We start from the raw sequence: 26,088 nt of genomic DNA on the forward strand, positions 1-26,088 counted from the left end.
ATTTTTACAAATATTTAGTACCTAACTAAGCTATGTGCCATGATTACAGTTATGAGATACAAAAAAAAATCCACACACACTTAGGGTGTTTTTCAAGTAGGCTAAACTTTGCTCAGAGTAGAATAATAATAATAATAATAATAATAATAATAATAATAATAATAATAATGGCAACACAACATTCAGCAACTCTGAGTTGAAAGATGATCATATGGTGGTGGTGGTCTTTCCTCCACTCCTTTCATCTATGGGGATGTAGGAAGCAGTAGCAACCTCTTCAATTTTGGTGGTGATGCTGATATCTCTTTCTTTCATGTCTTCTCATACCCGGGCTAAATAGGCAGATTCAGTGCCTCTATCTGCTCTGGTGTTTCCTAAGGTGTAGCAACAGTGGTGTAACATGGGTTGCCAGCACCCAGGGCAAGGCAAGTATTGCACCCGCTAACCTGTAGACCATTAGCACTCCCTGAGTCCTTTCCACCAGTCCAGTATTGATAAAGTCAATGAAATACTCTACCATGGGGGATGTGGGTGGTGCTGTGGTTGAAACCACTGAAGCTCTTGGGCTTTGCTGATTGGAAGGCCAGCAGTTCAAATCCGTGTGATGGGGTGAGCTCCTGTTGCTCTGCCCCAGCTTCTGCCAACCTAGCAGTTCAAAACCATACCAGTGCAATTAGATAAATAGGTACCGCTGCGGTGGGAAAGTAAACGGTGTTTACATGCACGCTCTGGATCCCGTCACAGTGTCCTGTTGCATCAGAAGCAATTTACTCATACGGGCCACATGGCCCGGGAAGCTGTCTGTGGACAAATGCCAGCTCCCTCAGCCTGAAAAGCGAGATGAGCACCACAACCCATAGTTAACCATCCAGAGGTCCTTTACCTTTACCGTACCTGTATCTTTAATGGGCACATTTGAGACATTTGACTGCACTCACCCCTGCAGCACCTCAGAGACCAGCAGCTTCCCTTTGCAGAGATACTGGGGTGATGGTGGGACTCTCATTCTCCCTTGGCACCGCTCCATTACCCTGACTCTCTCTGATGATTGGTCTATGACCAATAACTTACTTGTCCTCCTATTCCATGTTGTCACCACCGCCAGCACCACCAGTTGGCAAGGGGGCAGTGGCATGGGGCAGTGTCATGGGGTGAAGATCCTTGGCACCACCCGCCAATAGGCTGGAACAAAGGGGCAATAGCTTGGCGACCTACACAAGAGGCAGCTGCGGCACCTGTGAGTGTCAAATACGGTGGAGAGCAGGATGAGGGATTGGTCGGGAGTGAGTATATTTTTTAAGGCCATGCAGGGGTGCCCTAGCAACCAGCCATTGCTCAATTCCACTCCTCAGTCTGCCCACATGAACATTGGGGTATTTTATGTGTGAGGGGGAAGGCACGCTACACCACTGGGTATAAACACTCAGGACAAATGGACCTCTTAATCTGTCTTAAACCAAGTCAGATCAACCAGTTATCCAGGGCTACAGGCAAAGGTATATTCCAGCCCTACCTGGAGATTCAACTGAGGACTTCTGCAGGCATATCCCCTGCCACTGAGTTCTGGCCCTTGAATAACACCTCTTACAAAAATCAGAAAACTGAGAATCCATGTTAAAAGCCCATAAACCATAACTTGCTTTCTTGGACAATGAACATAAAGGATTTTCCCTCTAACATAGAGCAGCAGGTCAGGTAAATTCTTACACTACCTTGTCCAACTGAATGCTTAGCAACTATATCCAGATGCCACCAACATCACGCCAGCCATGTGCATTCAGATATTATGTGAAAAGTAAAACTGGTTATGATGTGCCAAAATAGAGGGCTCACTTTGTTTGTTTGTTTGTTTGTTCCACTACTCTGTCACCAGTTAAACTGCATGGCTTCTGCGCCTACAGGAAATACATACGGCAGCGGGGGGGGGGCAGTATCAGCCCTGATTTTCTGCTCATTTCCCCTTAGACTGAACACTTCAGGCCTTACATCTTATGAATGAATAGCTGCACTGAGTATGGAAATCCATCTTAGGGGGAGTCAAGGGCAAAGGCTGCCATACAGAATCATCTTCCTTTGAAGCAGGCTCAATAAAATCTTGTTGACATCTATGAGATTCCTCTAGAGTAAATGTTTTATGGATTGCAATCAAAATGTCTGAAGCAGGATTTATTGTTTAAAATTGTGTCAACTTGAGTAAGAAATTTACAGGAAGAGGTTAAACAGAGCACGGCAGTTATCAGAAACTCCAGATTTTATCCGAGTGAAAATATATTTTGGTAATAAATGAATGGCTTTTCAGTTTGCAGCATCAAGTGATTTGTTAGCTTGCAGGAAAGTAACTTGCAAGTGGTTTAATTTATCTTCTTGGCAGACATTTAGTTCAGGGGGGTATTGGGCATGTGCTTTAGAATGTATAGACAGTATCTGTATGGAACATGATCACATAAAATGATATGATATATTTTTTGTATATTTTAGATTTCTAATGATGGTTTCCAGTACAGTAATTCAAAAGTCCTGACCTTGTACGACGGAGTCTGCCAGGATTGCGAATTCCATCAAAATGGGCTTTGTAAATTAAAGGTAATTTCAAAGCACTTAGAGGTTTAATATAGAACATCCATCTTTTCCTTAACCCTCCAGTTTCCCTGGATTGCCTGTGTAGCTTGACAGGTGTTGGAGAAGCAAATGTGTTTATTGATCAGCTGGGAAGCTAAATATATTTTCTTCCATTCACTTGTAAATTATGCCCTTTTTATATCAATCGTCAGGAAGCCAACACATTGTACATAAAAAAAACATTTCTTCCAAATTAACATTTTATATTCACAAAGAATTTAGCACCTCCATCCTGGAAATGTTCATGTAAGTAAATGAAACTTGGAAACAGCAGAGGTTCTGTAATTATCTCACATAAGGCATCTTTCACACTCAGAAGATTCCTGTTTACAGCAAGCCTTTGCTGGGACGACATTGCTCTCAGTCTCCACAAGCAACATTTCTTTGTAAGATACAGTGTCAAATTCTTACTAGTCCTCTCAGATTTACCGGGGGCATTGCTACTACCAATCCTATTACCTCTGGGCCTGTTATCTTCAAGTATAGATGTGATTGCCACAGTTGAGAAACAACTCTCAACAACTACACAGGCTCAAAACTGCTCTGTATTGACTTTCTAACATGAGGACAAGGTCTACTGTAGTTTGATTTCAGACCCAACTCTGATAGGTACTTCCAGCAGCATTTTATTTTATTTTTTGCACCCTGCTAAGTTCACTATTTGACCCTTTACACCCTGATGCAGCCTAGTCAGCAAACTAGCTACATGGTTCTATACCATAAATCCATTAATTTTGTAACTTTCCCACCTGTTGGCTCTGTCCCATTTGCATTATGTGAAGCAATGTATTTTAAGGGTTATGCAAAGCTTTGTGGTTTAGTTTTCATTACTGTTGTCATTATTTACATTATTTATTATGTTATTTATTTATTTATTATTTAGAAATGAGCATCCCAGGATCAAATAAAGAGATGTTATGAAGCAGATTAAAGAACAACCAAAAAAACTTTTTAAAAGCAAAAGATCACCGTTCATTCAGATGAGTCTGTCTTTTAGCTTAGCAGAGGTGAATAATATGCAGCATGGGTACCTGAAGCATGTAATTCAAAATTTACAACCATTATCCTCTCATTAAGTGGGAAGAAGGGGTCAATCTTTGTAAGTTTTGAAGTTACAAGTTTCAGGCACCTATGCACTAAATCGCCAGCTCCCACACTACCTAGCTATTGGCCATGCTGACTAGGGATGATGGGAGCACAAAAACATCTGACGGGTACCACATTGGCTAATCTTGAAGATTCTCAGCCTAGCTCCACCCACCTAGTGTGAGTGGAGCTGGTGAATGTAACCAAGTGGGATAGAGCTCCAACATGCCACTTTAAGTGCCATTTTGCAAGCCACTGTTTATCCCATCACTCAGTCTTTGTTTTCCAGAGGGCACCAGTTTGGGTGGGTGATGGAGCTTGCAATCTAGTAGAGAATGCTCAGCTCAGGGGTGCCACTGCAGCTAAATGTTTGGAGACCCTTTGAAATAAAAAGGGGGGGGATATGTAGAGAAGGCTGGGTTTTTGTTTGATAGAACTGTTTGTCCACAAGCCTAGATACAAGCTAAACTCTATATGGTAGTGGATGGCATTGTGGCATGGTGGTGTTCACCTGACCTCCATACAGCTTAGTTGCTGCACCTTATGGGGAAGGGTGAGGCAAGTGGGGAGGCCAGCGCAGTGGAAATTCACCAGCAGAAGTGCCAGATTGTACCACACCAACTTTCCCACTGCCTCTCCCTTCTCTTTCCCAGTAAGCAACATCAGTCAGTGAGTGCTGCCACCCTACCAAGCCATCTGCTGCTGGCTCTATGTAAGGACTCACTTATTGCACAATGTGCATTGTGTAACATCAGCAAGCCCATATAGAGGGAGGACTAGAATGTGTCTGGGGGAGAGAACTGCTTTGTTTTTGGACTGTTGTTCAATATGACCTTTTCATGTATGTCTTCTTTTTGTATGCCTTGTCCCCGGAGAAGTAGCATGGCTCTAGGCATGGGGAAAGTCATGGTGCTTCAGTTAAGCCAGGCAAAAAGGCCTGCTAGTCCTGAGGCCATAACACACACAAATGGAAATGACTGAAGCACATTGTTGCATCCCATTATGACCAAGGATTTGTGCTATTGAATGGGGATATGTGGCATTTTCCCCTTTACAAATGGCTTCCGAGCAGATTGGCAATTTTAATTGTATGTGAATGAAAGGAGAATTTTAGGATCTCTGAGCAAACAGTTTCACTTTTTGTACTGGGTCATAAAACAGAGTTTCCTCATAACTGTAGTCATAGAGTTCTGTCATACAGAATTTTAGCTATTATACCCTTAGTGGAGCCCAATTTCAGCAGGACCAGATAATTAATCACTCTGATAACAGGTGTCTGGGATTAATGATCTTGTACCAAATGTTAGTGATTATCATATGATTTTTTGTTACAGTGGCATTATCCAGCAGCCTGAGATAAGCCATTCACAACTACAAAAATCTCACAATGAAGCTGGCAAAGCCCGTGTCATTACAGCAATTTTTAAGAATACACTTGTATTCTTCCCCAAGGCAACAGAGTGCTAGCATTTAAATTGCTGTCATTTCATTATTCCTATAGCAAAATATTTCAAGCAATTACTTGCTGCTAATTTATCTTTCTTCCCCTTCCTTGCAGGAAAATGCTTGCAATATAGATGGATTATGTTATGCAAAAGGTGATTCGAGCCTTACGAGTCCTTGTCTTCTCTGTGAACCCGATATTTCCAAATTCACCTGGTCTATCAACGAAAGTAAGCCTAAAATGCATAAAACGTTTCTATGGTATTCAGGTTTTGTTGCAAAACACATCTGGTGTTTTGGAGAGGGGGATATTCTTTGTCAGGACCTGTATATTGTGTTCATTTCTGACATTTCTCTAGGCCAGCATTTATTAAGCTGGTGTCATCCTGATGTTCTTGATGACAAGTCACATCTGTGCTGTCTAGGCAGTGGCTGGTGGGTATTTGTTCAGAATATCTGGATCACCCTAGATTGGCCAAGTTTCTGTAGGATGTAATCTACATTGGTACCTTGGTTCTCAAATGGCTTGGCTCACAAACAAATCAGCTCCCGAATGCCACAAATCCAGAAGTGAGTGTTCCAGTTTGCGAATGTTTTTTGGAAGTCGAACATCTGACATGGCTTCCGATTGAGTGCAGGAAGCTCCTGCAGCCAATCAGAAGCCGTGTCTTGGTTTTCAAATGGTTCTGGGAGTCAAACAGACTCCCAGAATGGATTAAGTTTGACCATCAAGGTGCCACTGTACTTTCTTTGGAGAAGGCAGATTCTCATTAATAGGAATATGTACATTTTGGACCCTAATGTTTATGCAGAGGTTCCAGGTGTGTGCTCAGATATTTCTGAGCAACATCATGGGGAATGTTATTCTAGGAGCAAGGTGAAACTGTCAAGATCCTTTGTTATTTTTGCTCTTCAGTATTGTTTATGTAATCTCTTTATCTTTATACTGGCTTTTTTGGTATGTTAGATTTGCCATTGTGGTGTTGTTTTATTACATTATGAAATTGTTTTGTACTGCTTGATTTTGAAACACATTCCTGTTTCCTTTGCTGTAAGCTGCTTTGAGAATGGTGTCTCTCCGTGTGAAAGCAGCATGCAAATAAAATTATGAATGAATAAATTTTCACATCCTTTGAAGACAGAATAGTCTAATCTGGGAAGATGAACTACAGTGATCAGGTGACTTACTTTCCGTCAGCAAGGAAAACCAGTAAATGGTACTTTGGGCCATAGCTACCACATGGCAGTAATGCTGGGTCCAACAGTATCCCTGAATCTCACAGTGGTCCTTACAGTGGGGTGACTTCACCCAAAACAGATATGCTAAGTCAGCCTGACTACTGAGTTCCCTGCAATCATTAACTCTGTCTTATCCAGACAGAGTTTATTCACTGTCCTCAAGTACACCACTGATGATATACACCCATTGAAGGATAGCACTACACATTGCTTCCTGCATTTAAGAGTTAGGTCAAGGCATTCCTTAATCCCTTTTATGATACTTAATCCATTTTAAGAGCATAGTTGTATTACTTTGATGTTTTTATTGAGAGTATTTTTTTTATTGTCTCTAGGTTCTTATTGACTGTGAGACATGATGACTGTGTTCAACTGGAATGCACAGTATGAAGTTTAAATGTAAAATAAATAAAAGCTTTCCAGAATGCATTGCTCAAGTTTCTCAAACTTGCTGGTAACTGTTTATGACTAAAATGTTCCAGAGGGATTTTGCGTCTTTGTCAACTGCAGTGTAACATTAACCGTAGCCACCACAATCAACCTCAAATGCTAAGTGTATGCCACTAAAACGATAAAATAAGTTGTGTGCCCCTGCTGCCCAGAAGGAGGGAGAAATGTGGCAGAGAGACAGCCACACCATACATTAAAAGTGGATTTATTTATGAAAATATTGTAATCTGCTCATTTAAAAAATCCAAGCAGTTTACAACAGCCATGCATATATACAATCAAATACAATAAAAGCCTCATCAACTACCTATTACTGAAATATATTTTCTTGATTGCTTGCATAAGCTTAGCAGCATAAAAAAGTTTTCAGCAGATGTTCAAAAGGTGAAAAAAGGCACCTGCTGAATCTTTGTTGGAAGAGCTTTCCCCAGGACTGGGCCAAGAACATTAAAGCCTTGGTTTAACTTTTAGACCACTGTCAGATGAGCCTCACCAACCTTGGGATGACCAATGAGACTCCTGCTCCTACTATTTTAACAGTCATGGCTTGCCCCAAAGAATCATGGGAACTGATTTCCCCTCACAGAGCTACTATTCCTGACACCCTTGACAAACTACAGTTCCCAGCATTCTTTGGTGGAAGCCATGTGCTTTAAATGTATGATGTGAAAGTACCAACAACCAACAAGACTGTGACAGGTGGTGTATTTTTGCCAGCAATTTCCTGATGGTCCAGGTGGTAGATGTAGTTTGAAAACCGCTGTCTTAGGGAATTAGAACTTTCCATACATTATTGCATGTTGCCATTTTGCTTAGATAACCAGCCGCCTGTGTTCCAAGCCCCAGCCAGCCAGCTTCTGACATTTGCAGGAGAGAATTTTGTGTACCAACTGCTAGCAGTGGATCCCGAGGGATCAGCGGTGCTGTTCATCTTAGAAGGCGGACCTCCAGAAGCCACCCTCTCTCCTGCTGGCCTTCTCATTTGGAAAGTTAGCTCTGCCGAATCAGAGAGCTTTGAATTCACCGTGTCTGATGAATGCAATGCACAAAGCAGGCACTCGGTTCAGGTAGGAATGGGGAACCCTTCGGAAAACTGGTTTATCACACTGTCCGTTGCTTCCATTATAGCTAATAATTTGTTACTGTCTTTAAAAAGCTAAGACTTCAGCTATTTTCAAGTAAGTGCATATTATCCAACATGACAGTAATGATCAATTAATCTAATAAATAACTCGGAGAACGCAAAACCCATATATACAACGAGCAAGAGAGGGTACTATCGATTGCTGTCTGAAAGAACACTTTTGCCGAGCCTCTTAATGGTTCATTAATCTGCTTTAAAATTCACTGTGTGCATTTGGATCTTTGAAGAAAAGCACATAACAACATAAAAGACCAGGTTTTCGCCATAAAGGGGAGGACATAATTCATTTGCAATGATATTTTTAGAGGTTCCCATGCTCTTATGTCGTTACTCCAGAGCCTCGGCTCCCTGGCATTGCTTCTCTTCTGCTTTGTCTTTATTGCAAGGTGTTCCATTAATCCTTCAATAGGGTGGGCTAATGAGGTAAATGCATAGGAGGAGGAAACTTACAACCAGAAGTGTCTCGCTCACAATGGGTAATTGTTAAGGAGCCTGGAACGAGATAAGTGCAGGATAAATATTAGCCCACAACACTTGATACAGAATTTACATGGTGCCGCACCCAGACTTACCTGGAAATGACTGCAAAATAAATGAATGAATGAATGAACCAAGGATTAGATTCATAGTCTATATAAGGCCAAATTAGATGTTATGCTAAATACACAGCTGCCACTGAAAATGGCAAGTGTGTGACTAACTTTCCCCTTCCTCTCTGCAATGTGTCCTGATAGTTCATCTTTTCTTAGCCCACGGCAGCAGCCAATGATATGGCGCAGGAGTGGGGAAATGCAGGATGTTGTGGCATTAGGAGATGAGCAAGTTCTGCCAGCTATTACAAAGGTGCTGGGAGGCGATCCATATCTTCAGTTTTCAGCGGCTATTGCATATTTCTCAAGTTGCATTAATTGCCCCATATAAGTGCTGCTTCTTGTAGACATGCAACAAGAGAGTGGCAACAATAGAGAGGTCATTTTCAGTACTGGGGTGCTCTCCCCAGCGAAGTTCACCAAGTACTGACCATATCTGAGCCAGTGTGGTGTAGTGGTTAAGAGCGGTAGAGTTGTAATCTGGGGAACAGGGTTCGAGTCTCCGCTCCTCCACATGCAGCTGCTGAGTGTCCAAGTACACTTCTCTGAAGTCTCTCACACTTCTCTGAAGTCTCTCAGCCCCACCCACCTCACAGAGTGTTTGTTGTGGGGGGGGGAGGGGAAAGGAGATTGTTCGCCGCTTTGAGACTCCTTCGGGTAGTGATAAAGCGGGATATCAAATCCAAACTCCTCCTCTTCTTCAAACTCTTCTTTCTGTTGTTTGGTGTGATTTGCTGCTGGTTGGTATTTCAATGCTTATCATGCTGATGTTGTGTTTTTTGTTGCAGTTTTTTGTAGGATTACTTTTAGAAACACTCTCTGGTGCTTAATTTTTATGTAAATTTATATCTGTATTGCATTTTTTTATGCAAGCCATTTTGAGATCTCTTGTGGTATAAGATGATTGATAGCAATATTTTGGCCCTCGGTATGTCTCACTTACATTTCAGACAATATTGCTTTGTATTTATAATTTCATATTTGGAGCTAGAAGCCATTCTAAATGACTAGATTTTGAAATATCTGTTTTACTAAAAGAAAGTTTTAGGAGGGTGGATACTGAACCCTACCTTTGTATAAAAGGTAGTTAAATGCTCCATTGCAATACAGTGCAAGAGAAAGAAGAAAAATCACCCCACTTCTTGCCTCTTTTAGATTGCAGTGAAACCATGTGGCTGCTTAAATGGTGGAACATGTGTCACCAACATCAACTTCCCTCCGGGTGTTGGTGAATATCTCTGCATATGTCCCAGTGGATTTGAACAGGAACTTTGCCAGAACAGCCGTAATGACTGCCAATCTAACCCATGTGGGATTGGCTCCTGTATCAATGGAAAAGAGAGTTACATTTGTAAATGTCCAGCAGGTTGGAAAGGTAAGCAGAGCTTTGCATTTTTTTTCTGGAGTCTCCTTACTGTTTTCTGGTCAAATTTAGAGGCAGTCTATATACTACTCCCGGTATATGGAAGTAGTGTCTGGCACTCGGAAGCAGTATCTGAATATCATCTTTTCAACATGGCGGGGTTAATGCATAGAACAGGCATCCCCAAACTGCGGCCCTCCAGATGTTTTCACCTACAACTCCCATGATCCCAAGCTAACAGGACCAGTGGTCAGGAAAACATCTGGAGGGCCGAAGTTTGGGGGTGCCTGGCATAGAACCTAAGGATGAACTAATCTGTCAGTTTCAATTCCTCTTTTTCCCAGTTTTAAGTTTAGTTCACTACATTGTGATTTTTTCCTTGAAATTTTTTTCACAAAAATTAATCAGGATTCTTTTGGTTGGCAAACTGCCGGGTAAAATTTGGAAAGGTGCAAATGGATTTCAGTCCATATATTATTCTGGGAAGTAAAACTTATATAGGTAAAGGGTAAAAGGGCCCCTGACCATCAGGTCCAGTCGTGTCCGACTCTGGGGTTGCAGCGCTCATCTCGCTCTATAGACTGAGGGAGCCATGTGGTCAGCATGACAAAGCTGCTTCTGGCGAACCAAAGCAGCGCACGGAAATGCCGTTTACCTTCCCGCCAGAGCGGTCCCTATTTATCTACTTGCACTTTGATGTGCTTTCGAACTGCTAGGTGGGCAGGAGCTGGGACCGAGCAACGGGAGCTCACCCCGTTGCAGGGATTCGAACCGCCGACCTTCTGATCTGTAAGCCCTAGACTCTGTGGTTTAACCCACAGCGCCACCTGGGTCCCTTATATAGTTTTGCATTAAAATGCATTAAATTAAAACTTATATAGTTTTGCATTAAATTGTGAACCAAACAAAATTTCTCTCCCACTCCTTTGAAGCAAGGAGACAGAATCAGTTATTTTCTTCTTACCAACTTTGCAACACAGGCATGTGACCGCTGTTCCCCACTACTGTACTTTGTTACTTAATTGTTGCAGATTAGGTAACATGAATGATTCTGACATCCCTGGTTCTCCCTTGTGCCTGAACTGACACCTCAGGATAATCAAAACACAGGTCGAGGAACTTTGGAGTATTTCCACACTAAGGCCCTTTAGTACATCTGAGACATTGCTTCTCTCCTATTAGCACAAAATTAAAATATAAATCCCACACAGCAACAAATATACCCCATTTATTACCTAGCAATATTGTTTTTCTGGTCAATGTCTTTCTAATATCTTTCTTCAAGTCAATTAAATTCACCAAAGTTGCTTTCAGCAAATGCTTATTGAAAGCATCTTTGTTGCTAGTACAGACCATTTAGTTGCTTCCTCTTGTTCCTGGCTGGGGGATTAAAAACAGTCTTATTTGCCCCCTGAGTAGCCACTCTGAATTACCACAATGTCAGTTTCTCTTCCCATGGGGCGGGGATGGGGCTTTAATTATTTATTTGATAGGCTATTCAATCTATAAGTCAGAAGCTTTTCATTACCACTAATATATCAAATTCAATCCCTTATCTTGGAGCTTAAACAGATCTCCATTTCCAAGCAGACATCTTCAGCAAGCAAAATAGTCACATTTCCAGGGAAGCCGTGATTTAAGCAATCAAGGCTTTTTAAGAATATGATCCCGTGTTAATTTCTGGAGAGAATGGATTTCTCTGCAACAGGGTTTAAGGCCAATATGTACAATGATTTAATAAAAAAGAAGGTGTGCAACAGAATGATGCTAACTACCCTGTTTCTCATATTTTAAGGCATCCCCATAAAATAAGCCATAGCAGGATTTTTAAGCATTCAAGGAATATAAGCCATACCCCGAAAATAAGACATAGTGATAGGAGCAGCAGCAATGCCGGCCGCGGCAGGAGGAGGAGGAAAAAAATAAGACATCCCTTGAAAATAAGCCATAGTGTGTTTTTTTGAGGAAAAAATAAATATAAGACGTGTCTTATAATATGAGAAACACGGTACCAAGCAAAAGGGGGGTGGGGTGGACCTCAGTTCTTTAGATTGTAAGATAACAGGGGAATATAGTAATCTTTTAAGTTTGCCCTGACAGTAGCAAAAAAACCTGTGAACAATAGGGCCCCTTCCTTTCATTTATTAATAATCATAGGGAAAGTGATCTGCTTCAATTGCCCCCTTTTCCTTCAGGTGCATGTAAATAAAATAGTCAATGTTTTTGCCATTATTTTCCTGTAGCAAGTAGGCTTGGGGAGGGGAAACCAAATAAACAAATGATTGAGTGAAATAGGAATATCTCTCACCTGTTTTAATGGCAGGTGAAAAATTATATGCTAGTGCAGCTGAAAGCCAGCTGGGAAGGTAGATGATTTCACTTCAGGGCAGGTTCCATTACAGCAATAAAAGCTTATCCTTGATGTTGTGTTTATGTCTCAATTCCCCAGAAAGCCATCAATAATCTAATGAGAAGGCAATGCTGTACAGCTCAAGTGACAAGACTGTTTCAGCGTCACTTCTTTACAAATGATAGCAAACAGATAGTAGGAACAAAGACGTGAACTCTTTAGAGAGCACCTTAAGTATCATCTCTGGAGAAGCAAGTCGTGGAGACTGTAGGAAGCATCGTTATGCATACAGAAATACAAGGGCAATCTTAATTCCTCTCTGCTGTCATTGATAAGACAACATTAATTTTGGATGCATACCAGGGGGACAGGTAGAGGGCTAAAGATTTTTTAAAATGAGCAAGAGCCATGGGAATGCCTGTGTGGGCCCAGAGTTCATTCTCAGTAATTTTAAACTTCCATTCGATACCTTTCCACTGGGACATCTAAAGGCATTGACAGATATTTAAAGGGTTTGGTGCCGATGCTCATTGCCACCATTTTCTGTACCGAAGGAGTACAGTGAGGAGCACAGATATTGACTAGTTAAAAAATAAGGGGGGGCATGATTCACATGGGAAAGCACACCCTTTCCTGCCTTCCCCTTGTGAAAAGAGTGTGAAGATTTTCACAGTTGGGGAGAGAAATGCCCCTTTTCCCAAGTTGGGAGAGCTCTAGTCATGTGTGATTAGATGCTCCAAAAGGCTGTTGAGGGTCCACATTAGAATGGACCTTTGAAGAGATGTGGATCTGGATAGACAACACCTGCATTTGGATGTGGATTCAGCCCCAGGCTTGTCACATTGCTCTCCAATGAAACCAACATACAGAGAAACAAGGAATGCTTCCATCAGGACTGTGGCTGCTATGCATCAAATTGTCTTTCCATTGTGACTGCACTCGCTGGCACACACAAATATTTTCCCACTCTCAGATTGCTTCCATTTTGTTTCCACATTTACATTTTGCCTCTCACCTACCATGTTGTCTACCTTTGGTTTCTAAGATGGCAAGGGCTATCAACCAGAAACAAGGATTTTGTATTAACCAGGCTAGCCCCTACCATCTATCAAAAAACAGTGTGTCCTAACCACTAAGTGCCATGGGCTGAAGAATTCTGATACATGCAAATGCCAAAACTCCCTGAATGCATCCTAATGTAATCAGTAGAACACTCATCCACTCATTCATTGTCAGTACCACAAGGCCTGTGCTCTTTTATGGGTTTCCTAGCACCACATAACCTGTCCATCATCTTCTTCCCATTTCAAGAAAGTGACCCTAACATCACCATTGGTTTTTCTCCCTCTGTAAAACCCATATCAGCAGACACCATAATATTTATTTCCTAATTTTAAATGGTTTTGGGGTTCCTGAACCAAGAGATTCATCATACAATCAGAATTATTAATTTGATAACAAAGATATGGCAAAGGCCATTCACACATAAAACTATTGATCTTACAGAAACTTACAAGCAGCAGATCCCCAAAACCAAAGATATCTGGAAAATTTGGGTTCCAAAGAATATCTGTAGGAGAGGGGGTAATTAGTAATTTTAAGCCTCATGTAATTTACTTATATGGGAACAAACAACCTGCCCTAAACCGACTGGTGAAGTTTACTTTATCTACTATAGCAGAAGAGCTAAACAAAGCTTCAACTATTTTGTGTAGCTAAGATTATCTTTGTCACTTAATGAACCCCATGTTGATTAAAGAAAAGCCCCTGGTTAACAATCTGTGTTGACCTTCCAAAACACATGACCAGATTTCCAACCATTCTCTGCAACCCATTTCTTAATAGCAGTTTGAACTGCAGCATTTCACTGATTATCCTATTTAGGTCCATCTCACAGTCTTTGTTTCAAATTTCCATCCAAATCATGGAGACAGCTCAGATTGGGTTTTTTTCTTCCAGCCGGTCAGCAAACCCAAAGGCCCAAATAGTGACCCTAGATTTCAAAATATATGATAACATTGCCGGGATAAAAGGAAAACAAGAAAAGCATGAGCCGCAATTTGAGAAAAGGGGGTTATTCATTTCCTTTGGGTAGCTAATGCTTTTCACCATAACTCTCAAGGTTCCACATTTTTGATAGCAATAAGCTGACAGTAATAAACAGTGAAGCAGCAGCAGGATGAAATGAACCAGTGGGAGTTTGGGTGACAAATGAATGACATATTCTTCAATGAGTTTACAGCTGAGACACCTGCCTAGTATGCATGAAGGTTTAAGCTTAGGATTAATCAGAGGCTTTTCTGTTTATTAACCTCCACTGTGTTTTTCCTGGCACAGGGCTTACTTGTCAGGAAGACACAAATGAATGTGAAGAGGAACTTTGTTTTCTTGGTGTCTCTTGCACAAACACAGTCGGATCTTATACATGTGGCAACTGCCCCAATGGGATGCAGGGTGATGGTAGAAACTGCAAATGTGAGTATTCTTTGTCTGTTTTATTTATTTGTATATCGTGTGTGTGTGCGTGTGTATGATTAAGCAATATATATAGTTATCACATCCTGCATACATTCTGGTGCTTGTAAAGGAGGGGGTCCATTTTGTCTACAAAAACTGTTGCATGTGGAAAGGTGTAGAAATAAAACTACTACACCCCACCCCAACCCAAATTCTGCATCAGAATAGGCTAAATGCTTCAAGCTGAGTAACCTATGCAACATCTGGAACATGTATTCTTCTTTTTTGCACAGTATAATCAGCTTTGGTTAGAAAGTAAACAGGATTAAGACTGAACCCTGATGCTTGGTTTCCTGGCCACTAGAAGTGATTCTCATGGCTTCTGAGATCCTTCCTGACTCACCACTATACGTAGAACCAGCCCCTTCAAGTGGTGGATCAAGCATCAATCCCTCATCATGGGCTTTTGTCATTTGAGGCATGATGTTTGAAGGGGCCAGATTCCTTTTTTGAGTCTAGCAGCTCATGCATGCTTAGTTCAGAATATCTGAGAATAAGCATGGGTAACCAGAGATGCTGCAAGTGTTGCATTAGGTCTGGAAGTGTAGAGGGAGTTTCATTAAAAACTTAAATATAAAAAGTACAATCACAAAACAGTAAGTTTTTAAAAAACTCATTGAAACCATATTTTAAATTGATTACTACAGAAGGAGGATTATTCCCATCCACATATTTTATATTTCTTGGTAGCTGCTAGGATGATTGTTTAAACACAACAGAATGAGCCAAATTCTCCCTTTCTTGCACAGCTGCATTCAAAAATCTGGGATGGAGGAACTTACTTATTGACTTTAAACTCTGACAAATGGAAAAGTCCATCTTTGAAATCCTGTTACCTAACAGGATTCCAGTTCATCATAACAGGCCTCATCAATGTGAAATGTTGCTTATATACTAGATCAATTCTGTTTTAGTTTTCATCATTTAGCAGCTTATTTTTCAACTCAGGTCGACTGATTTATGATGGGGTATTTTTTTTATATTGCATCTCTGTATTTTTGTTTGTCAAACCATAATATATCTCTGAAGATCTGGCCATACTCAAAATTTTGATTTTCTTCTAGTCATAGCTGTCAAGTTCTCCCTTTTTTAAAGGGAAATTCCATTATGTTGAATAGGCTTCCTCGCAAGAAAAGGGAAAACTTGACAGCTATGCTTCTAGTGCCCTCACTCTTCAGACTTTGTAAACTTGATTGGTTTAGAGGTTATGCTCACCCAAACCTTCATTTCTTTTGTTGTAGCCTCCCCACACAAGAGATACTTTTATTTACTTAAAAATCAATAAAAATCTAGTTACAAAAATATGTCAGTGGGTGAGCGCTGTGCATGTGTGTTTTAACCCTGACTCCAAGAAAAGAGGTAGGTAGCCGTGTTGGTCTGAGTCGAAACAAAATTAAAAAATTCCTTCAGTAGCACCTTAAAGACCAACTAAGTTTTTATTTTGTTATGAGCTTTCGTGTGCATGCACACTTCATCAGATCTGATGATGTATCTGATGAAGTGTGCATGCACACGAAAGCTCATACCAAAATAAAAACTTAGTTGGTCTTTAAGGTGCTACTGAAGGAATTTTTTTATTTTCCAAGAAAAGAGTGTGATGCTCAGAATTCCCTGAGCTAGTATTAGAGAGGGTGTTTAATGAATCATTCACTTCATTATGCATAAAATAATTTATGAACACTCCTGAGGATCTAGCCACCTGCCTTCTTGATTTTTCTGTTTGTGTATACTTGTCTATTAACCTTCAGTGTGGAGAAGAAACAAATTAAATGAACTAAAGAGGGAATGGCCAAGAGCTTCACTCTATTGTTGATTATAAAAGAAAACAGCACATTGTGTGAGTGTGAGTGTGTGTGTGTGTGTGTGTGAGAGAGAGAGAGAGAGAGAGGGAGCGTGTGAGGATAACAATAGCTTACAACTGAGGAATCCTAGAATCAATGTACCATCTATTGTAAAGTTGATTAAATCTTTCCTTGCTTAAATTTACAATTTAGCCTGATATAAACAGCTTTCTAGTCCTTTGCTTGAGTTCAGGGCATTTTGTGGCTGCCTTGAAGTGCATCTGTGTTTTGTGTGGGTTAATTCGATTAAGTGTGACTGGAGAAAGGAAGATTCAATTAAAGTCTAAGCAAAATCCTGCCCTTAGCCAAAATGTAGTTGCTTATTTGCACACAGCCAAGCTTTTAAAAAGCTTTCTTTGACATAACAGTTGTACCAAGCCTAAATAAGCAACTTCACTGAAGTAATGAAAACAGTTATTGCTTGCAAATTCCTTTTTCATGGAAGATTTTCTACTGCCTTGCCAACTTGGCTTGGGATGACATTCCAAGATATAAGAAGAGTTACTGTTCTGAGAGCTGAAACGAATCTGATTCAATAACTGGGTTGCCTGGCTTTCCAAAACAAAAAAACAAAAAAAACAAAAACCCATTGGCATGTAAAAGCAGCTGCAGAGACCTCCAAATTGGATTAGAGCAACCGTACTGAGGGACAGTGTTTTAATCCTCCTCGCCTTATGCAGCAGAATATCTGAAGACATGTGGGAATGGAATGAGGGTAGAAAGAGTTCCACAGCCCCAATGCTAGCCAAGGTCAGACAGGTTGGATGTTACATCACCATTGTTGCATGACAATAATGAAAGAATTGTTGGTGACACTAGTTAATGGAGAGACATAGCCCACTCTGGCGGATGCAAGAATGTGATGCAAGAAGCTGGTAGCTGTCTCCTAAAGCCCATACTTCAAAAGCCTCCCATACGTTGCATCTGAGGAACACCCATGGCTTATTAACCAAGATATGGGCCATTAAGTCAGCCTAAGGCTTTTATGTTAGGTTTTGCTTTATTCATCACAACAGCATTCCTTCATTAGCACATATCATGGTGGCTCCTCTTTTGTAGCCAATGCCTTATCCTCAGCTGGGTCTCAACGCTAATGCCTACGCTCATCCCAGCACCACGCAAAGTCCCACAAATCCTCATGCCTTGGAAAAGTTTCAGCTATATGTTGTGTGCAGTAGGTGGACTGTGCTAACCTGTGCCTAAAGCGCCACCGTGAGTACCGTGTTTCTCATATTTTAAGGCATCCCTAAAAAATAAGGCATGGCAGGATTTTCAAGACCTGGCGAAATATAAGGCATACCCCGAAAATAAGACATGCTGGTACGGTATGGCAGGGCACGCCGCGCCAAGTCCCGACCTAGCGGGACTCGGCAAGGGCAGAAGCGCGCGCTTTGCGGAGCCCCAACTGACGGTATACACGTAAAAATGGTTTATTCACTGCTGGGGCGAAGCGCGGCTGGGAAAGCCGTCCGCTTCAGCCTCGGCCCACTTGAAGGGTAGGGCAAAGCGCGCGCTTTGCGGAGCCCCGACTGGCGGGAACCAGGAAAAGCAGCAGCCCGCCGCCGGCTTGGAGCTCGGCAAAGCGCGCGCTCTGTTGGAGCTCCATGCTGCCGGCGGACTGCTGCCTTTGCTGGTTCCCACTCAGTCGGGGCTCCGCAAAGCGCGCGCTTTGCCGAGCCCTGACTGAGTGGGAAACAGCAAAAGCAGCAGCCCGCTGCCGGCTTGGAGCTCGGCAAAGCGCGCGCTCTGTTGGAGCTCCAAGCCGGCGGCGGGCTGCTGCCTTTGCTGGTTCCCGCTCAGTCGGGGCTCAGCAAAAAATAAGACACCCTCGAAAATAAGCCATAGGCTTATTTTCTTGAGTTAAAATTAATATAAGACATGTCTTAAAATATGAGAAACACGGTAATGGCTCCCCAACATTTGATGGAAAATATTCACACATGCCTTCTCAGTGAAGCTAGCCAGTAGCTAATTGCTTTGAAACATGGCTCCAAGTGGAATATTCAGTCTCTAACTTATTGGAGGAAATTAATATTTTAAATAGTCTCCGATGGACAATTTACTTGATTTACTTCCTTGAGCACTTTAAGCAAGAGTGTCCAAAGTACAGCTCTTGAGCCAGCTGCTGCTTGGAGACGTCACAGTGTAGTTTGGCAACGATCCATTTTGTATAAATGCAGGCTAGAGCTGGAGTAAGGCCAGCATGATTTTGTTTTTAATTGGCCAAGGTAATGTGTCATTTTAGTCCCTCAAACAAAGTCTGTTACCTTATCAAAGGTCATTTGGGTAGCAAACTTCTCTTTGCACGCCCTCCATTAGATGTGGATGCTAAATTAATATCTTGTTTTGATGAGACTCCAGATGCTGACTCATTTGATCGCCTTTGTTCCCCAGTTGGTTTCTGGGATAACATCCTGGAGGGTTATCTGATTTGATGTTAAGTCTTCATTTCCATCATTAATCACAGCAAAAACTAATGCAGTGCTTCTTTCACCTCTGCTCTTTTTTTATTACAGTTGAGGGCAGTGCTGACATGACAGAAGCTTTCATTACTGATAATCATAATCCTAAAGGTGAATGGAAAAAGAGTGAAGGTAAACAACCAGTCATAGAAGTGAAGACATTGTCTGCAATTAAGTATGTTAATATTACTGATGTTCATGGTAAGTGAAGTGTGATTAGATGAGTGTCAAAAGGTTTCTTTTCAGACTTGGTTGTGTATGTACATAGCTGTCACTGGTTGCACAAAACTAGTCTCCTAAAAGCTTAAACATATGGATTGAAAAAAGCATACAAATCACTTTTAAATAACATTAGCTCTTCAGTGTGTTGGCAGGGATATTAATTATGATTGATAAGAAGACTGGGTAACTGCCTGTGATTCTTAAATTATGGGATTGGGCCCAATGAAGCATGGATGGGCAACCTTCCAGGTGTGACCTTCCAAGAAGCTGTTGGACTTCCTATCAGCGTCAACCAGTATGGCCAATAGGAAAGGATGATGAGAGCTGGAGTCCAACAACATCTGGAGGTTGAAAGGTTCCTTATCCCTGTTTTAGGAACACAGTGTTGCTGCTATGAAAGAAGGAAGTTCCTATCTTCCTGTTTTAGAACAGCAGATTCCTGTCTAGCCAAGACTGGTGGGTTGACCCTATCTACTAAGGAAATAAAAGATAATATAATATAAAGCATGCATAGAAAAGTTCGTTCTGCCCAATGCACATGGGCTTGTGGTTTCAAAAGTACATAAGAAGAATTGTATCTAGCCCAGCATCATTCTTCCCATAGTAGACAACAGGATGTGTCTGGGAAGTCTACAAAGCCCTTATTATCCTCTTGTTCCTTCCCAGCAACTGGAATTCAATGGTGCACTGTTTCAGTACATGGAGGTTCAATTTAACCATTGTAACTGACAGCTATTGAAGGACCCTATCCTCCACAAATCCTCTATAAAGTAGGGACTGATTGATCTTTCTGTTTCCAGTCTACGTTCTTTGGCAGTTTGTTTTTTTAAATATTCATGTTATTCCATTTCTGCATTGAACCAAGAATTGGTTGTTGTTGTTTTTGTTACTCCCCTCCAAATGCAACCACTGCCCATAGCTGCCAAGTTTTCCCTTTTCTCGCGAGGAAGCCTATTCAGCATAAGGAAAAATCCCTTAAAAAAAGGGATAACTTGGCAGCTATGCCACTGCCAACACAACCCATTCACTGTTCAATGCAGAAACAGAATAGAATGATGGTGATGTAATTTAAACATGCAGTTTCCCCCCAAAATATCTAAATGTGCATTTTGATGACTTTAAACTGCCTCCAACTGCCATGATTAGAATTGGAAATCCAGCAGATTGCTAAATTCTGTTCTGCACATTGTTCTGAAAGGTGCAGATCAGGCAACAGCAGAGTTAATAAATGACAGGAAAACTACATCTGCTAAATTGCCATGCCAAGCTACTGTTAAAGGCACAGGAGCAGGGTCAATGTGTTTTCCATATTTGATTACCCTAAGTAATGTGAAATACCACTTTTTTCCACACAAGCAAGTGTGAAGGGAGGCAATGTTGCACCCAGCCCTAGAGGAAATAGGTATCAGACCCATGTTTGAAAACTAAAATGAGATTTTGGGGGGGGATGTTTCAAGGGAAAACAGGCTTTAAGCGGATGGGTGGAGCACTCCTTTCTCCACTGGTCCTTTTCATTTCAAAGCACCCTCTCCAACAGATGCTCTGCAAAGGAGAGAGGGCCACTAGAGCTTCCATAGATTTGCTTGTGGTGAAATATATGTTGTTTGCCTCTGACTAATGCAGCTTCTTCGCTTACGTAATTGTTCCCCAGCACTGAAAAATTACCATTTCTATTTCACTCCCGATAAATGCCGAGCACCTTTGAATAGTAAACTTTAAAACATGTAATTAGAAGGCTAATAAATCTCGCCTTAATGAGAAACAGCTGGCTTGATATGTTGTGCCTTTAGGGTTTTCTTATGCTTGGCACACAATTTTGGGACATTCAACATTAATTATATTTTAAAAGAGTAAAAATAATGGAAAGCCTTGGCCAAAGCTCATATTAGCTCCTTGCTTGACTTTTTAATTAACTTTCCTGTTAATAGTTTAATACTGAGAAATGGCTCTTGGATACTGTTTTAGATCGTGGAGCAGTTCTGCCACCCATTACTAACTGTGCCAACAGACCTTGCTTTCCTGGAGTTGTCTGCATTGACCGTAAACCTCCAGATATCGGATACCTCTGTGGCCGATGTCCAACAGGTTTATCTGGAAATGGACGAATATGTACAAGAGTGTCAAGACCAGGTACCTGCCTTTCATTTGGGAAGTTAAATATTTAGCATTAGTCTAGATCAGTTGGATATTGGGTGGTAGACTTTTTATATACATTATAGCATTATATTTCAGTGTTAGCATTTTACTCAATCAGTAAAAGAAAAGGAGCATCAGAATGCCAGGTCATACTGTTTGTTCAACCAGCCCAGGATTTTCTACTCCAACAAAAAGAGGATCTCAGGAACTTGACCCTTTTAACTGAACCTGGAACCTTGTACATGCAGTTCATGTGCTCTACCACCAAGCAGCTCCCAGTTTATAGCATCCACAAACTAGTCAATAGTTTAATATTATGATGGCATTGTTCAACCATACCAGGCATCCCCAAACTGTGGCCCTCCAGATGTTTTGGCCTACAACTCCCATGATCCCTAGCTAACAGGGCCAGTGGTCGGGGAAAATGGGAATTGTAGTCCAAAACATCTGGAGGGCCGAAGTTTGGGGATGCCTGAACTATACCCACTTTTCTTGTTGACTGTTTCAATCATTTTCAAGGTATCACTATATCAACATTACCCATTTAGAAACAGATCCTTGCATCAATGACAGAGGGTATTCGATAATAAAAATGTTCAGACTATCTTTCGGTAGTGTGTTGCACATGGTTTAGCTCTGGTTTTCAAACACTGATTATTTTATTAATTTCTGTATTTGGGTTATGAAGAGTGCTGTGGTGGTAGAGAAAGAGGTGACCCCCAGGTCTTAGGGACATGGCAGAAACAAGGCACATGGCCACACAAAAAGTGTTCTAGATTTTGGCTATCAACCAACCAGATTTCTCTTTTTAATTCTCCCAATTCTTCATAGTGTCTGGAAGGACAAACAGGATAAATCATCCTTGTCTGCTAAATGGTGCCTGAAACTTCATCAGAAAGCTTGTCATCTGTTCATTTAGAATTCTGAGGAAGGCTTTATTTAATTATTTAAGTGAGAGTTCCTATTTCTTATGATATGACCCTTCTGCAAAGGTAGCACTCACCTGTTGCACCATTTTTAATATAATTTTAATTTCATACCAAATTCCAAGAATGGCACAACTGAAAAAAATAATTGACTGAACTGAAGCTTATGGGCTTTGGGGATAAAAGGGGGTTTCCATTATTTATTCAATAGTTTGTGGTGCTTTTTCAGTATGAGACTTTTCAGGTATCATGATGGAGTGCAAAACTTCAGTTAATCATTAGTTATACATGCAACTCTCTTTAAATGGGGCCTCTTGAATGGGCAGTTTCCTAAAATGAGCAGACTCTAGGAGCAGACTTATTTATTTGTTTGAGCAGAAAGAAACATCAATCGTGCCATTCCTCTTTCTGTGTTGAAGAAAGGTGTAATCCTAATTGAGAAAAAAGACCACAAGTAGAACTTATAAGTGGTCATTTGGATTTGCATCTCTCATCCTTGAGGAACAGGTGAATACAGATAACCAACTTGTGAAGTAGTACAAGTGAGGATTTCCTAAATTTGTGCTAAAGTAAAAAAAAAGTGTGAAAATATGGGTCATTGCTTATTCATTGCTTCATTGTTCTTTGTTTAGCAAAATAGATTATTATTAAGATGTTCTTACTGAGCCTTTTAAAGGCTTTCCCATGCATGGCACAAAAGCTCAAGGTTCCAATTGTGTGGCTGCACCTCCATGTGTACAGGATAGGCTCAAGTACTTTATATAACCTGATGATTAAAGTGGATGAAATGGAAGAGTAGATAAATTAAATTTACATGCATGAAGAATTATGATTATTTGAATAATAGTTTTGCTCTGCCGAAGAACACTCTTCCAGTTCTAAACAAAGATCTCCTCTGAGTAGTAAGATTCCAAGTGACATTTAAAATATTTAAACAAAAAGGAGCTTCTCGGTGGCTCTCACATTTTTCTGTCTTATCAGATGGTTTTGATTCAATAGTCATGATTTAAGGATTAAGAGATAAGCATTTATTCATACAAAAATAGCAAAATTGCCCATCTTTACCAAAGTGTTTTTGTACTCATGGGGAAAGAAAAATAAGCCTTTTCTTTTCTTTTTGCAAACAGGAAATTATTTTTTAAGACAGCACTTGGGAAGAAAAAATATATATTCTGATTTATTGTCACCAAGTGCTTTATTGTAACTGACTACAGCTTAGGGATAGGAGTGAAATCTATTGCTATTTGTGAGCTCCAATTATTGCCCCTGTTTTTTTGCCATCATCTTCTGAGATGCTTTTTCTTACTCTGGTAAAGAGAAAAGCAGAGCTTTTCTCTTGTTTCACTTGTAGATTTTATTGCTGAACTGTGTGTTTTCTCTTTCAAATATGACAACAATGAAAATTGCATAAAGGCTTATTAGCTATGAGAGAGAAGCTTAGCACACTATTTATTAGTGCTGCAGAGCAATACTTTGGGTGAAGTTACTCTCAGGTTTGCACTGCCATTACTGAGCAGCAGCCTCTAATCAACTCAAGCCTTAGAGTCGGAACTGGGATTTCCAAGCTTGTTTGGTACAAGTCCCTGCAGTTGTGTGTTAAGATCCCAAGACCTCCCCCAATAAATAAAGACACAATTGACATGGAATTTAGTTTAAGGTTATTCGCATAATTTTGGCCACAACTTTTTTGATTACAGATCATGAGTGGTTTGCTTAGGCATTGGTTCCCAACTAGCTGCACCTGACCTCAGCAGGGCAGCACTGGTGCCTGAACTCCAGCAGACATCCTGGGGGAGTATTGGACCAGGTTCAGACTCAAGCTCACCCCCAAATGCTCCCAGGGGCTCTGGCGTGGCCCTAACCCCTGGAAGGGGATTGGACAAAAGCAAGGCCAGTCCCTGGATTCCTTTAATGAATACCCTAGCATTGGAGGGGCAGGCACAGCCTATCCACATCCCCTCCACCACCATTGAACCAATGCCTAACCGCCAAACCTTGCAAAGTTGTGACGATTTGCTATGTGGCAGGCGAAACCCAAGTGGAACCAGCCAATCAGCCAAATGGGAAAATTCCTACCGGGCCCCTGTCCCAAGAACAGACAACCAACAATGGCATAGCAAGGTCATAATAAACCCTAAATATAGGGAGGGTGGGCGGGTGATCCGGTGCACGAGGCGAAAAAGAGGAAGCTCGACGCAGCGTGCAGCGGTTTATATGGGTCCCTCTGTTAATGCATGAAATGATTCCAGATTTACCCCAGCATCTGAGGGACCACCAATTGGGTTGTTGTGGCTATCCAATTGCTCCCACCCACAACAACAGTGAGGTCAGTCTTGATGATCTTCGTGCTCTCTGGGAGGAGGACACAATTTGCAAGGACCCCACTAGTAAAGCATGCTTAATAGAGCTTGGATGGCCACTTGCTTTGCAATTTCTAATGAAATGGAGGCAGTGTGTTCCACTGTCAAAACAGCCCAGGGGGCATCGGCTGCTGTTGGTCCCTGGCACTGCAGCCAGTGGGTGCTTGTATTTGATCACCCAGGGTTGTTGGCCATGGTAGCATCTGCTAGTTGACAACCAGCCTCTCCCTGCCTGGATGGGTTTAACCAGTGTTACTGTAATATATGGTGGGAGCAAATCAGCTGCTTGGCTCTGACTAGCAGTTGGGTAGCCATAATGTTTTATCTCCCACAATACATTGTCATACTCGTCAACTGGCCTGGAAAAAACAGAATATCCTATTTTTTTACCTGCAAGAGGACAGCAGCCAAAATGGCTGTGTTATTTCAGGCTGCACTTTTTTCGGACATGGCATCCCAAAACATGTGTTTTGGGGTGCTGTGCCTGAGAAAAAGTTTTGTTGGGGGGCCTGCAATTTTGTGCAGGTCACATGACTCACACAGGAGTACAGACCCAGAAGATGGCACCTTGGATTTGGGCAGTGTCGTTTTGGAAGGTATGCAAAGCCCAGCATTCAGTGCTGGGTGCCAAAGCCTTGCATTGTGGGAGATAAAGCATGGCTACTTCCCGTTGCTCACCAGAGCTGATTGGTTACTCCGCTACCATCCTATTGCAGTGTACGCCTATCTAGGGTGGGAGCATATGCAGCAAGTGGTGAGCACCAAGATGATTGGCAGTGGGCAACGGATAGTGAGCGCCCATATAAGTTTAGCCCTGGTTATTCCCATGCACATACTTTTGAAGCTTATACCTTGACATTTGCCAGTTTTATTTTGTTTTTGGTTTTTTGTTTAACAAAATGCATTAAAAAAGATATCAGCTAGAGAGAGAGAGAGAGAGAGAGAGAGAGAGAGAGAGAGAGAGAGAGAGAGAGAGAGAGAGAGAATTCTCTGGATCAGGTGCTAGGTATTAGTGATACTGACTATAGCTTCCTCCAGCCTGGTTCCTATGTGCATTCCCCCACAGGAGTTCCATCTTTCCCGGTGAGAGTAGGGAGAGATTAAACTTAGGGGGGGGGGGGTTGCAGTTGGCTTGCATGCATGTAGAATTCAGCTTTTCCACTCCATCCACAAGGGATAAATGCAGACTACAAATAAAGAGGAGGGATGGTGCAATTAACGAAAATGGGATTTGATCTGAAACCTGCTGAGATTTCTTTCAGGGATAGCTAGGAAAAATCTAAGCAAAACAATGTCTTGTTGTGTTGTAAAAATGAAGGGCATATCGAAGGAAGAGGAAA

The 26,088-nt window shown here is 41.4% G+C and overlaps 1 protein-coding gene across 1 annotated transcript in view; it reads left to right on the forward strand.

Moving 5' to 3' along the window:
- The window catches only part of LOC118083125 (von Willebrand factor D and EGF domain-containing protein-like), a 197,977-nt gene that overhangs the window by 114,182 nt on the left and 57,707 nt on the right, over window positions 1-26,088 (forward strand). Inside the window, exons 15-21 of the mRNA XM_088661848.1 lie at window positions 2,479-2,583; window positions 5,264-5,378; window positions 7,654-7,904; window positions 9,727-9,946; window positions 14,622-14,759; window positions 19,159-19,305; window positions 21,292-21,456. Coding sequence (XP_088517974.1) covers window positions 2,479-2,583; window positions 5,264-5,378; window positions 7,654-7,904; window positions 9,727-9,946; window positions 14,622-14,759; window positions 19,159-19,305; window positions 21,292-21,456 — 1,141 coding nt within the window. The remainder of the gene's footprint in view (window positions 1-2,478; window positions 2,584-5,263; window positions 5,379-7,653; window positions 7,905-9,726; window positions 9,947-14,621; window positions 14,760-19,158; window positions 19,306-21,291; window positions 21,457-26,088) is intronic.

The sequence above is a fragment of the Zootoca vivipara genome, chromosome 1 (genome assembly GCF_965207765.1).
Source record: "Zootoca vivipara chromosome 1, rZooViv2.hap1.1, whole genome shotgun sequence".
Lineage (NCBI taxonomy): Eukaryota > Metazoa > Chordata > Lepidosauria > Squamata > Lacertidae > Zootoca > Zootoca vivipara.